The 13,683-nt window shown below is 43.9% G+C and overlaps 1 protein-coding gene across 1 annotated transcript in view; it reads right to left on the minus strand.

The window, feature by feature from the left end:
• Positions 1 to 520: 520 nt before the first annotated feature.
• EGFL6 (EGF like domain multiple 6) overlaps positions 521 to 13,683 on the minus strand; it is a 57,895-nt gene continuing 44,732 nt past the window's right edge. Inside the window, exons 8-12 of the mRNA XM_044235426.1 lie at positions 12,037 to 12,363; positions 10,872 to 10,949; positions 8,961 to 9,065; positions 6,718 to 6,980; positions 521 to 1,109 (exon numbers count right to left, since the gene is read on the minus strand). Of these exons, the coding sequence (XP_044091361.1) occupies positions 999 to 1,109; positions 6,718 to 6,980; positions 8,961 to 9,065; positions 10,872 to 10,949; positions 12,037 to 12,363 (884 nt within the window). The 3' untranslated portion in view covers positions 521 to 998. The remainder of the gene's footprint in view (positions 1,110 to 6,717; positions 6,981 to 8,960; positions 9,066 to 10,871; positions 10,950 to 12,036; positions 12,364 to 13,683) is intronic.

Below are 13,683 nucleotides of genomic sequence, written 5' to 3' on the forward strand. Positions count from 1 at the left end.
GCCTTAAGCTCAACAACTTCAGCTAATTTGCATTGCACTTATGAGGCCTAATAAAGCAGTCCTGTGCTCCTGTAAAAGGAAATAATTTTACAAAGTTTTAAGTATATAGAGTGTTTCCAAAGAAAAAGAAGAAAATCCACATTTTCCAGTAAAGCAAATAATTCTACATATAATGAAACAGAGCATTAACAACACATTTTCTTACTTAGAAAAATAGAAAAACTTAGACCATGACACAAGGTGATTAGTTGAATATTATTACAAAGAATTTAAATATACAAGCTTGGCTATAAAAGATCAGGCTCAGCCACTTAGATAAAAATCTATCTGCTATGTCAGTTTCCAAGAAGTGCCAGAAAAGTCAGAGAAATAATTCCCCGTGGGATTTTGTTGTTGTTATTTATTTTTAATTTTTTTTTAAATTTTAAACTTTTAAAAAAGTTTTTATTTATTTATTTGACACAGAGAGAGAGAGAGAGAGTCAGCAAGAGAGGGAACACAAAGTGTGGGAGAGGGAGAACCAGGCTTCCTGCCGAGCAGGGAGCCCAATGCCGGGCTTGATCCCAGGACCCTGGGATCATGACCTGAGCTGAAGATCACTTCGGCTTAACGGCTTAACTACTAAGTCACCCAGGTGCCTGTATTTGTCTTTTTTTTTTTTTTAATAATTCTAAAAATGTTTTATAGAGGTCCATCAATTCATGGAGACAAATCAGATGCACTGGAGGATGGGGTGCTGGGGGGAGAGGGGAGGAAAGCTGAGCTTTTTCCACACTTCCACATTTTATAAATTCAGAAATGAATGAGTGGTACTACACTGAAAGGCACCTATTGGCCCATCTTCCACAAGAAAGACATCTTACAATAATGTTTCTGTTGGTAGGTTATCATTTTTCATTTTGTTATTTCTACAGTGGGGCGGTCTATGATGTTGTATCAGAAAACAGAGAACGGACATAAGAAGCCAAACATAAAGACACAGAAGACCAGAGTCACATTCAGCCAGTCGCGGGTAAAAGGTCATCCGGACACAAGCCTGCGAGCAAAACGACGCCGTCCACTGCAATTTCCCCGCGCTTGCCCTTGCCACGTTCTGCTTCAAAAACGATCTAATAATGGAGAAGATTAAAAAAAATTACTTCAAACCGTTCAAGTCAATGATATAATCCAACTATTTAATAGCAATGAAACAGAACTGAACTCGGGGCACCTGGCCAACTCAGTCAGTGGAGCACGAGACTCTTGAACTTGGGTGGTGAGTTTGAGCCCCTGCTGCATAAGGATTCCTTAAAAAAAAGGGGGGGGGGACTGAATTCATCAGCCCCTATGGCGAAGGGACAGGCATTGACATTGCATATATAATAACTTATTTTCCATATGTCAGTATCTGCACTGGAAGGATTATATTCAGAGAAAACAGGGTCACCGCCACTCCTAAAAGCATCTGCACAGCCCCGAAAAGCTAAGAAAGGTATGGCAGAAGGAGGACAGAGCCCGATGAGGGGCTCGATCCCAGGACCCTGAGATCATGACTTGACCTGAAGGCAGAGGCTTAACCCACTGAGCCACCCAGTAAGTTCTTTTTTTAAGATTTTATTTGACACACAGAGAGAAGGCACAAGTAGGGGTAGTAACCAAGGGAGAGGAAGTGGTAGGCTCCCCACTGAGCAGGGAGCCCAATGTGGGGCTTAATCCTAGGACCCTGGGATCGTAACCTGAGCCAAAGGCAGAAGCTTAACCGACTGAGCCACCCAGGTGCCCCAAGTTGCATAAGTTCTTTATTTATTTTGGATGCTAACACTGTATCAGTTGTCATTTGCAAATATTTTCTCCCACTCAGTAGGTTGTCTTTTAACTTTTCATTAATTGTTTCTTTTGCTGTGCAGCAGCTTTTTATTCTGATGTAGCCCCAACAGTTTATTTTTTATTTTGTTTCTTTTGCCTTAGAAGACATCTAGGAAACTGTTGCTGGGACCAATGTCAGAGAAATTACTGCTTTTCTCTCTTCTAGGATTTTTATGTTTTCAGGTCTAACATTTACGTCTTTAATCCAATTCGAGTTTATTTTTGTGTACGGTATAAGAAAGGGGTCTAGTTTAATTTTTACATGTAGCTGTCCAGTTTTTCCAACACCATTTGTTGAAGAGACTGACTTTTCCCCATTGTGTGTTTTTGCCTCTGTAGTAGATGAACTGACCATATAAGTGTGGGTTTATTTCTGGTTCTCTATTTTGTTTCGTTGATATATGTGTCTATTTTCTGGACAGTTCCATACTGTTTTGATTACTATAGCTTTGTAGTATATCTTGAAATCTGGGATTATAATACCACCAGCTATGTTCTTTTTTCTCAAGATTGCTTAGGCTATTGGGGTCTTCTGTGGTTCCATACAAATTTTAAGATTATTTGTTCTTGGGGTACCTGGGTGGTTCAGTGGGTTAAGCCCCTGCCTTTGGCTCAGGTCATGATCTCAGGGTCCTGGGATCTAGCCCCGCATCAGGCTTTCTGCTCCATGGGGAGCCTGCTTCCCCAACCCCCTCCCCCACCTGCCTCTCTGCCTACTTGTGATCTCTCTCTGTCAAATAAATAAAATCTTAAAATTTGTTCTAGTTCTGTGGAAAATGTTGTTGGTATTTTGGTAAGGATTGCATTAAATCTGTAGATTGTTTTGGGCAGTGTGGATATTTTAACATTATTTGTTTTCCAAATCCATGAGAATGGAATATCATTCCATGTGTTTATATCATCTTCCATTTATTTCATCAGTATTTTATAGTTTTCAGAGTACAGTTCTTTCACATCTTTGGTTATGTTTCTTTCTGGTATTTTATTATTTTTGATGCAATTATAAATGGGTCAGTTTTTTAAGTTTCTCTTTCTTCTCCCTCATTATTAGTGTAGAGAAATACAATAGATTTCTGCACATTGATTTTGTATCCTGTGAACTCACTGAATTCATTTGTCAGTTTTAACAGATTTTTGGTGGAATCTTTCTGGTTTTCTACATGTAGTATCATGTCATCTGCCAATACTGAAAATTTAACTTCCTCCCTACCAATTTGTATGCCTTTTATTTTTCTTGTCTGATTGCTGTGGCTAGGACTTCCAGTACTATGTTGAATAGAAGTGGTGAGAGTGGACATCCTTGTCTTGTTCCCAACTTTAGGGGAAAGGCTCTTCCCCACTGAGGATGATGTTAGCTATGGGTTTCCATATATGGCCTCTATTATGTTGAGGTCTTCTCTCTAAACCTACTGTGTTGAGCATTTTTATCATGAATGGATGTTGTACCTTGTCAAATACATCCATTGAAATTATCCTATGGTTTTTATCCCTTCTCTTTTTGATATGGTGGATCCTGTTGACTGATCTGTGAATACTGAACCACTCTTGCATCATAAATCACACTTGATCATAGTAAATGATTTTTTTAAGGTATTGTTGGATTCGTTTTGCTAATATTTTATTGAGGATTTTTGCATCTATGTTCATCAGAGATATTGGGCTGAAGTTTTCTTTTTTTTGTGGTATCTTCATCTGGTTTTGGTGTCAGGGCAATGTTGGCCTCATAGAATGAATTTGGATGTTTTCCTTTCTCTTCTATTTTTTTGAAATCGTTTGAGAAGAAGAGGTATTAACTCTTCTTTGAATGTTTGGTAGAATTCACCCGTCGAGCTGTCTAATCCTAAACTTCTGTTTCTTTCTTTCTTTCTTTTTTTTTAATATTTTATTTATTTATTTGACAGAGAGCACAAGCAGGCAGAGAGGCAGGCAGAGAGAGAGAGGAGGAAGCAGGTTCCCTGCTGAGCAGAGAGCCCGATGCGGGGCTCGATCCTAGGACCCTGAGATCATGACCTGAGCCGAAGGCAGAGGCTTTAACCCACTGAGCCACCCAGGCGCCCCTAAACTTCTGTTTCTTGAGAGATTCTTGACTACTGGTTCAATTTCATCATGGGTAATCAGTTTCTTCCAATGGTTGTCTGAGGTTATCTATTGACACTAGATTCTTAGCAACAAGACTCCAGTCCTAGTAAAGATTTCTGTGTCCTGGCCAGGCATGGAAGTTGGTGAAGAGATGGGTGACTTTACGTACTGGATGGGTACAAAGACTATCCATGGCCCCCAGGATCAAGTGAAAATGTGCTGCCTTCTCTTAATATCCGGGCTGCTTTTAGCCCTTCAGGAGTGCAGGGCACCCTAGGGAGGGGCACCCTCCCTCAAGCCTGCGTGAGCAAATAGCCGAGATCGAATCCCATCCCGCTCCCCCCTTATTCAGCATCCCCATCCTCCAGTATGCCCCAGTAAGGGTGCCCTTCATACTGGAAGAGTTCAGGGCATAGGTGCCTGCGTCAGAGCCTGGTTGGGCACAAGTGTCCCTCTTGACAGAGCAGTGTGGTGTGACAGTGTCCCTGCTGGCTGGGCTCTTTGGCAGCATATTTGCAAAAATGTGTACTAAAAAAAAAAAAACCACCACTGTTTTGATGGCACATGCTACTACCCGCCCCCAAGCTACCGTGTTCTACTGAGAAAGCATTTCTCAGTATAAAAATTCGGTCATGGAAGTCATGATGAATGCTATGTGGAGGCGTATTTCAATTCTCCAACAGGATGTCAACTATGCATAGCACAGCCCAGTGTCACAGTCCCCAAACCACGTTATAGCCACAACTACGTAAATATGTGGGTTGGGTTTGTATCGATGCAAATATGTTGCATAAACTAGAACCAATGTGTGCATCAGCACTAAACAAGCATGGGAAAGAGGGAAAGAATGGTGAGAAAATTCACCTATAGCCCAACATGTATTTTATCTATAGTCAGATCTCAGGACGTATTTTAAATAAGATGCTCTGCTTCAGTGGGACGCATAGATAAAAAGATATTGAATATAATGTCTGACCCTAGACCCCAGGTTTCCTACTACTGTGTATTATCAAAAAACAGGATTTTCCTTATTTTATGAATCATTCCTCTTTCACAAGCAAAGTGTCAATGGAATCCCGATTCATGGATCCACTAAACACTCTTGTTCTGCAAACCCTTAGCTGGTACTCAGCTGTTTGTGTATCTCCTTCTAGCTTCCACCCTCCCTCTTCCCTTCTCACCTCAACCGAGCCTTACACAAGGGTCCACAGTGGCTGCCTCCCAAGCTCTACTCCCTTCCTTCCTCATGTCTCTGTAGGGTGGCCTCCTGCTCCCCTCCAGACAAGCCCTGCAAGGGGCACCAGCCACCTCCTGAGAGTCTAACCTGATAGACACTTGTCATTTTTACCCTATGTTCTTCCTGTTTCAACTCACTGACCAACTTCCTCTTGCATGCTGTTCCCATTTCCTTTCTTAAACCCACTGGACAGTAAAGGATTGATCCGGGAAGTCTGGGTTGTCTAAATTGTCTAAACCCTGAACATTCTAAAGAAAGGTTTGTCTCTTGACTGGTTCCTGGAAGATAACCTCTAAGTCCTTGGACTATCTTGTCCCTTAAGAGTGTTTTTGGGGGTGCCTGGGTGGCTCAGTTGTTAAGCATCTGCCTTTGGCTTGGGTCATGATCCCAGGATCTTGGGATCGAGCCCCGCACTGGGATCCCTGCTCTGCCAGGAGCCTGCTTCTCCCTCTCCCACTCCGTCTGCTTGTGTTCCCTCTCTCACTGTCTGTCAAATAAATAAATAAATAAAATATTAAAAAAAAAAAAAAAGTGCTTTTGCCCATGCCAGATATGTACGCTAACAATGTGACTTCTAGCGGGGGCCCTGGGTCACAAAGAAAAGAATCTGACCTTTGGAGAGGCTGGAGACTGAGTAACAAAGGTCAGCTGTGCAGGCTGTCACGTGGGCAGACAGACTCCCAGCAAAAACCTAGAACACCAAGGCTTGGGTGAGCTTTGCTGGTGGGCCACATTTTGAGAGTGTTGTCACACACACTGCTGAGAGAACCAAGGGCTGTGCGTACAATTTTCCTGAAGGAGGAATACCACCAGCTTGTGCCCGCTCTCTCCTGGACTCTGCCTTAAGCACCTTTTCCCTCCGCTGACTTTATTTCACTGTAATAAACTGTAATCATGAATACAGCAGGTTCTCTGAATTCTGTGAGTCCTTCTAGAGAACCACAGAACCTGAATGGTCCTGGGACCCCAGACAAAAGCCACAGTCTCAGTTTAATCTAAAAAACATTTTAAAAATGACCTTCTAGGGCGCCTGGGTGGCTGAGTCAGTTGGGTGCTTGTCTTTGGCTCAGGTCATGGACTCGGGGTTCTGGGATCGAGTCCTACATCAGGTTTCCTGCTCAGCGGGGAGCCTGCTTCTCTCTCTCCCTCTATCTCCTACCCCAGCGTTCTCTCAGATCAATAAATAAAATCTTAGCAAAGAAATGACCTTCTAGCTTCCATTCATTGGGGTGAGTGCTGGGCACTGAATAAATGAGCAAGACATTCTTTTACGTATTAAGGATTTTGCAGTCTGGAGTGAGAGGCTGCCGGGGAGCAGCCGGACCTCCGGACAGATCTTGTCTCTAGGGCACGCGATGCGCATGCGCCTGACATACCCGCAGGGCTGACCTCAGTCTTGCCCATTTTGCTCCAGAATGCAAACTCTTGTAACTGTAAGGAAAAAGTCTTATCTTTGTGGCCCCAGTGCCTAGGTACTTGAGTGTTTTGCTTTGTTTGCGGAATCATAGAAAAACAACATTAGTATCTCATTTAACACGGGCTTGCTTTCCGCTTACACTCTTGGTAGTGGCGATCCCTTGATACAACGGAACTGTCCCAGTCTTCCACCTCTCGTCCTCACTTCCGGTCTCCTCCCAGGCCAGGATATTGTTACTGTTTTTCACAAACACTCGAAGCTTCCCGACTTTTTCTCCGGCCAGCCGGTAATCGAAGAGCAAGCAGAAGTTGCTTTGGGGCTGCAGGTCTCGGAGGAGGAGTTTCAAGCGGCCGATGTCCCTCCGGCCCGCCACGGCTGGAACTGCCATGTAGTAGCCAACAGCTGCGAGAGGAAAGCACCCAGTTAATGGAGCCATTGTATAGGGTCCGCCTATAGTGTCTAAACAGCATAGAAAAGGAATGATAATTGGAATTAAAAATTTTAAAAACCGTTAAAAAAAAAAAGAACATGAATGATACTGTCTTCGAGGGGAAGCTGAAATCCTTTTCATTTCAAACACAGGAACAAAGTTCACATGCGAAAATGGCTCGTAGGGATCACAAAGATGAAATCCTTCATGGTACAGAAAAGGAAACAGGGTCATAGAAACTGAGGAATTTGTCTGCATTCACAAAGTGTGGTGGTAGCAGATACGCAGTAGGAATCTAATAAAACAGTCTTTTAGCACTGCAGCTAATTCGCAGCTGATGGAGAACTTGTGTTCCAGAACTTTCCACCTTGGTTGCGGGAATGTACTTTCCCCCAGAGTCAATGATATGTATGACGGCCAGCTCATTAGGTAGTGTGGCATTTAATCCACAACATACATGAATTTGTCCTAATGGTTTCACGGAGCTCAACCTCTTGTAGCATACCAGTCTGAGTTCTGATTTAGGATGACAGGAGCACATCTATTTCTACAATCCATCTCCGAAGTATCTCTTAACCCGTGGTAGCAGTCATGGCTCATCTCTGATACTCGGGTCGGGGCTTTGATGAACCTGGGCAAAAATTCTCATAGAATGGGGTCTCACAGAATGGGGTCTCAATGAAAAGAAGGAATTCCTGCAGAAGCCAGGGCTGTCCAGTCTTCTCTCCCAGCAGGTCAAGTTGCCAGATTCAGCAACTAAAGATAAGCACACTCAGGAGAGTCTGCACTTCAGTTAAGGAGCATGTCTGAGATATACTGAAAAATATTTCCTGCTTATCTGAAATGTAGGCATCGTGCATTTACCTAGCCACTCTGCCAGTGACTCCCTCTCTTCGGTGACCCACTGTGGCAGATTTCCCCTTCTCTCTTAGCTAAAGCCCATGTTGACCTGTCCTTGAGATTTCATCCTTCTAACAATGCTGATTCATCCTGTGTTTCTTCTATTTAACTATGTAGGGAAAGGCAAGCCCACTTAGAGATCTGAAGGGGACACAGGAGGGAGGAAAAGTACGTTTTGAGTGACACAAAGGCTGAAAACTTTGGGGCCATTTGTGAATCGTCTTTGTAAACAGGGGACTTCCCATTGTTATCTCTAACACATCGTTAGCCTCAGGAGACAGGGATTCCACTTATGCTCCAAATGGGAGCCAAATGCTTTACCCAAGGGAAAAGATAGGGCCCATCAGTAGTGTTCAATCAGCTGGAAAGGGCAGGGATGCCACAGCTCAGAGCTGAAGTTGCGTAAGATCCAAGTGGCCAGCAAGAAATCTGTAAGCAATTGCTCCTTATGGTATTGATACTTTGAGGGGTGACTCTGCTAAAACTTCAGGTACAGGTAAACGTCATATTTCCTTTCCAGATTTTTCCCATGAAAAGCAAAAACAAAAGCTACAGCACACCATTAGCTGGCAAACTGGGGAAAAGGAACAATTTCTTTTTATCTTTCCCACAATACTCTTGAAATGCACATGAACTTGGGGCTCCTGGCTGGCCCAGTTGGTAGAGTATGCAACTCTGGACCTTGGGGTCAGGAGTTTGAGCCCCACATTGGCATAGAGATTACTTTAAAGAAATAGTTTTCCTTTAAAAATCTTAAAAAAAAAAAGTATATGAGTTCCAGCATTTCTCCTTCTCAGCAGCGGGAACTACTATGGAAGAGTTTTGCTGGAACATCCTGGGTGTGGGTAGGTGGGGGTAGGAGGGATAAGGCAGAGTATATATGCTGAACCAACTTAGCCACTCGTCAGGGGAGATTTCAGGAAGGTCTAAAAGTTTCCAAACACGACAAACAACCCTGACCTAATGAGAGATAAGAGTAATAACCCTACATCACTGAGAGCCTTCTTTACCTGAGTCCTACCACAGAGCACAAAAGAGTAAAATCTAAATACCATTATCTCGGTCAGCAGGACTCCAGTCAAAGTCATCCTCTATATCCTGTTTCCAGTCACAGACCCCATGGTCAAAGCTGCAGTCAACTGAGATATTTAAATCTGCTAAGAAAAAGGGTACATTTCATAATCATTAAGAGTATTAGAAACATGTCTAACATTTGGAGCTTGGGAAGGCCACGCCCCGTTTTCAGTTGCTGTTGAGCACTGAGCTAAGCTACTCCACGGTGCTGCTGCCTTGGTAGCCATTTGTTTGGCCAAACAGCCTACAGGAGTCTAAAACTGACCTTTGCCCCTCTTGCCAGTGCAAGCCCTAGGGGCAGCCTGCTGAGTCACAAGGAAATAAAAGTTCTTGAGATGACTTCCCAACAGTTCTTGTGATCAACAGTCTGCACTGTCTCTCAGGGCCATCCTCTTAGGGGACCCTAAGGATGAACTCCTTTGATAAGACTCCCTTGGAGCTCAACAAGATCCTGATCTTTCTGGTGTGAACTGACCAATCCAGCTTCAGCCCGGGAACCCCAAAGCACTCCATACATGAACGCTAATAAGGGCATGTGCCCCAGGTCCTGTCTTTCTTTAAGCACCCTGCCTCGACTTCCCCGTGTGGCCCTTGACATGTGCCATGATCCTCCCGGGCCTGTGACTAATACATTTCTCCATTTAAATTTCCCTAGTGGCCTTTTATTGAACCATCTGGTATTCGGGCGTTCTACTTAACAAATATTAATTTTAAAAAGTCACCACAACTGCATGGAACACAGATCATGGCAAATGAAATGGCCTGAAGGACAGTGTCAAATCAGATACTCTGTTTCAGTTTAAATCTGTGTGGTCCTTCTGGACAAATTGTTGTGATCTTAAAAAAAAAAGGGGGGGGGGTGCCTGGGTGGCTCAGTGGGTTAAAGCCTCTGCCTTCAGTCTGCCTTCAGCTCGGGTCATGATCTCGGGGTCCTGGGATCGAGCCCTGCATCGGGCTCTCTGCTCAGTGGGGAGCCTGCATCCCTCTCTCTGCCTGCCTCTCTGCCTGCTTGTGATCTCTCTCTGCCAAATAAATAAATAAAAATCTTAAAAAAAAAAGACTCCTGGTAGCCATGTTCTTCGCAATTTAACTTTGTAGCACCGTTCCCAATGCTTAAGTCTGGCTCAGCCTCGTGAATTGCCTTGGCTTACAGAATATGGAAGTGAAGCTGAGCCAGTCCTAGACCTCAAAAGGCTTGTGTGCTTCCACTCACTTCCTTGGAACCTTGCCACTGCTTCGCGAGAGCAAGCTTGGCTGGCCTACTGGAGGATGAGACACCACCTGGAGCAGAGGTGAGTCAGCCATGGCATCCCAGTTGAGGCCCCAGGCGTACGAGAGGCACAGCTAAGATCCACCAAGTCACCGAGTCGGCCCACGCTCACTGCAGACACGGGTAAGCCCCACCCCGGCCAGCTCAGATCAGCAGAACTACCCACCTGATCCAGACTCCTAAGCAAAAAGAAATTTCTATCACTGTAGGCCACTGAGAGTCTGTGGTTGTTTGTTACGCAGCACTACTGTGGCAATGGGTAAGGGACACTGGTGCTTGGGCCCGGAATGTGGTACTTTTCATGTTGTGGGCCCTCAGGTGTTGAAGTTAAAGCAACTGAGTCATTTTCTTCCATCTTCAAATATAAAACTATCTGCCTCGACCCATCACTCTAGGTGTCGGGCAGGAGGGGTGGAGAGAAGACAGCCTTCCTATATTGTCACCACGGGTACTAATCACATAAAGGTCTACTATTTTCATACTCGCACCGTGTGTCAGGATGTTCTGATTCTTCCCTCGGGCGTTTAGGAACGGAGCAGTGATTCATACCTCATCGTACAAAGACATTAAAGGACATGCGACATTGTCAAAGAGCAGACGCTTGGGAAAAAGTATTTACCTTTGTGTTCGAGTCTGGATGTAAGTTTTCCATGGGCCAGAACCAGACCCAATCCACCTGCTTCATTCACCTTAGGGGCTAATAAAGAACACTTCGTAAGTTAAAAAAACCCCTGAACCCTCACACGCTAAGAAGGAAATGAATGGACAACTGAACAAGGAGACTTTTCTCATGTATTCTAATTATAGAATATGTTAGAGCAGAGTTTCCTTAACATTCCCAAAGCATTCACATTGGTTTCACTTCCCTTGTCTAGAACATCATTTTCCAAAGATGTCCTAAGCATCTACACTAGTAACATGCCCCTTCTCAGCAGGGTTTGGAAATATACATTCTTGAGATTTTCTCTCTATTAGAGGCAATAATGCCATTGGTATGGTAGCTCTTGGATAGGTGTGCCTGGGTCTACTTTTCATTTGGTTAAATCTAACAGCCATGGAGCCAAGGACACACAAGGCAAAAAAACAGGCAGCAACAAACGCCTGGCGAGCAAGAACTGCAAAGTCTCGGCCTGGGAATGTGTGTGTGCACGCGTGCGCGCGCAGTGGTTGGTTATCTAAAAACTCCCTGGGGGGGTGAGACTCCTGGTGGGGTCCCACAGAGCAACCAGTGAGAAGGGCAGTCATCCAGTTCATGGGGAAACTTAAGCTCATCTACAGAATGTTTCTCCCTACAACTGTCATTTGGGCCTTTAGATTGTAGCCACGCCACTGTGATAGGACCCTTGCAATGAGCGGGCTGATTCAAAGTGCCTTCAAGAGGTGAAAAGGCAGAGCTTGGGAGATCTGCTTGGATCTGGGGTCTCTCTGGTTTGGGGGTGCACTGTGTGGACAGCCAGGTAGCCAGACAACTATGCTTGTAGAGTAAGCAAGTGTGCTTGGTGGGGGGGCAGAAAGAGAATCTGCATCGAATAGGAACCCACCCCCCACCCTACCCACGAAAGGGGAAAAGACCGATCCTCCCTTGTTTCCCACAGCAGCAAATTTGATTTGGGATTTGCTGAAGATATTGCTACCCAGAGCTTACAGAGAACCCTGCTTCTTAAGGATCAGCACGGAACCTAATTTTACTTCAGGCACAAAGCTGTCTTTTCTTCTTTCACTTGCCAGGAGAAGTCACAACTCATTTTTCATAAAATGTGTAAAATAACAAAAATGTTACTCACAGAACACATCTCCTCGAAGGCTTTGCTCCCATTCTATGTGGTTCTTCAGGGCTTTCTCATTTTTTTTCTTGTCCTCAAGCCCCTCTTTCTTTCTTCCTTCCTTCTGTTTTTTTCCTCCATTAGAGTTCCTAGCTCTGGAAACAGTCTCTTCAGAGTTGAGGGGTCGCAAGTTAACCTTAGGGGCAGGAGTTCCAGAAGGTTCTGTGATGACATTTTTAATTTTTACCTTCTTTTTCATGCTGTTTTTGTGAGCCCGCAATTTCTTGATTCTGTCTTTGATGGTACTAGGTGCTCTGAGGACTTCCTTCACAGAATTTTCAGGGATAACTAAAATAAACAATCAAGGTGGGACATTTCACATTGGCTGTTAATTGGGTCCCTCACGAAAAATGTAACATTTAAAGTGTGGTAAATGTTTCCAGAATCAACCCATATGAGGCTCTACCTCTCGATGTTTCTGAAGTAGACTCCATGCCCACCATGGGGCTTGAACTCAACGACCCTGAGATCAAGAGTCGCATGGTTTATCAACTGAGCCAGCCAAGTGCCCCACTAGCACTTGATATTCTAGAAGAACTATTTTTGCATCTATTTAAAGCAGTTCCAACGTTATGGTAGTATCTTAGCTACCTTTCATTAGGGGACATGCTTTTGTTTTGCTTCAGAAGTTACTGCAGTGAAATAAATACTTTCTCCTCCCAAGGTGGGCTACAGATCCCACAGTGATGGGTTTCCCAGGTCCTCTACTCTTTCTGCATTCATACTGATGTTCTTCAAAGCTGGTGTTGTTCGGGCAACCTACTGATTTGTCCAAATTTGATGTTCTAAGATTACAGTAATAGCAATAGCTTGAACCATATAAACTGCCAATAATGGACCACTTATAACCTCTAAAAGTGGTGATTTATGGTTCAATGTATACAGACCCAATTTTTCTTCTCTGTTCTCTCTCCCCATTTGAATCTCTTCACTTCAATCAACTACTATCTAAAACTAAATGATTTTATTTATTGAATAGAGAGGCTTCTGTATCTACTATCTTACACTCATTTTTTATTTCTCACTAGTAAATTAAGTTGCTTTTAGAAATGCACTTCTAAAAAGTATAAAATAGGGCACCTGGGTGGCTCAGTCAGTTAAGCGTCTGCGTTCAGCTCCGGTCATGATCCTGGGGTCCTGGGATCAAGCCCTGTGTCGGGCTCCCTGCTCAGTGGGAACCCTGCTTCTCCCTCTTCTACTCCCCCTGCCTGTGTTCCCTCTCTCGCTCTGTCAAATAAGTAAATAAAATTCTAATATATATATATATATGTATATATACATATATATGACATATATTTAAAATATGAATAAAATAAAAATTAAAAAAATATATATATACAATCTCAACACTTCCAGGTTGATTCCTCTTACTGCCCCCCCCTTAACCAATGTCCCTGGTGGGGGCAGAATACGTTTGTGAGGAAGAACACAAGAGGTAGAACGGTCACTTAGCCCAATACCTCTGTGTTCTGTAGATGACACAACTGGGTGATGCTGAGTCACTTGCCTAAAGTCACTCAGCTACCATGGGCAAAGTTAGAATTTGAGGGTCAAGAAGATGAGTGACTCCTTTTCCAGTCCTATGTACATGGCAGGTTTATTCCTGTT

The sequence above is a fragment of the Neovison vison genome, chromosome X (assembly GCF_020171115.1).
Source record: "Neovison vison isolate M4711 chromosome X, ASM_NN_V1, whole genome shotgun sequence".
NCBI lineage: Eukaryota > Metazoa > Chordata > Mammalia > Carnivora > Mustelidae > Neogale > Neogale vison.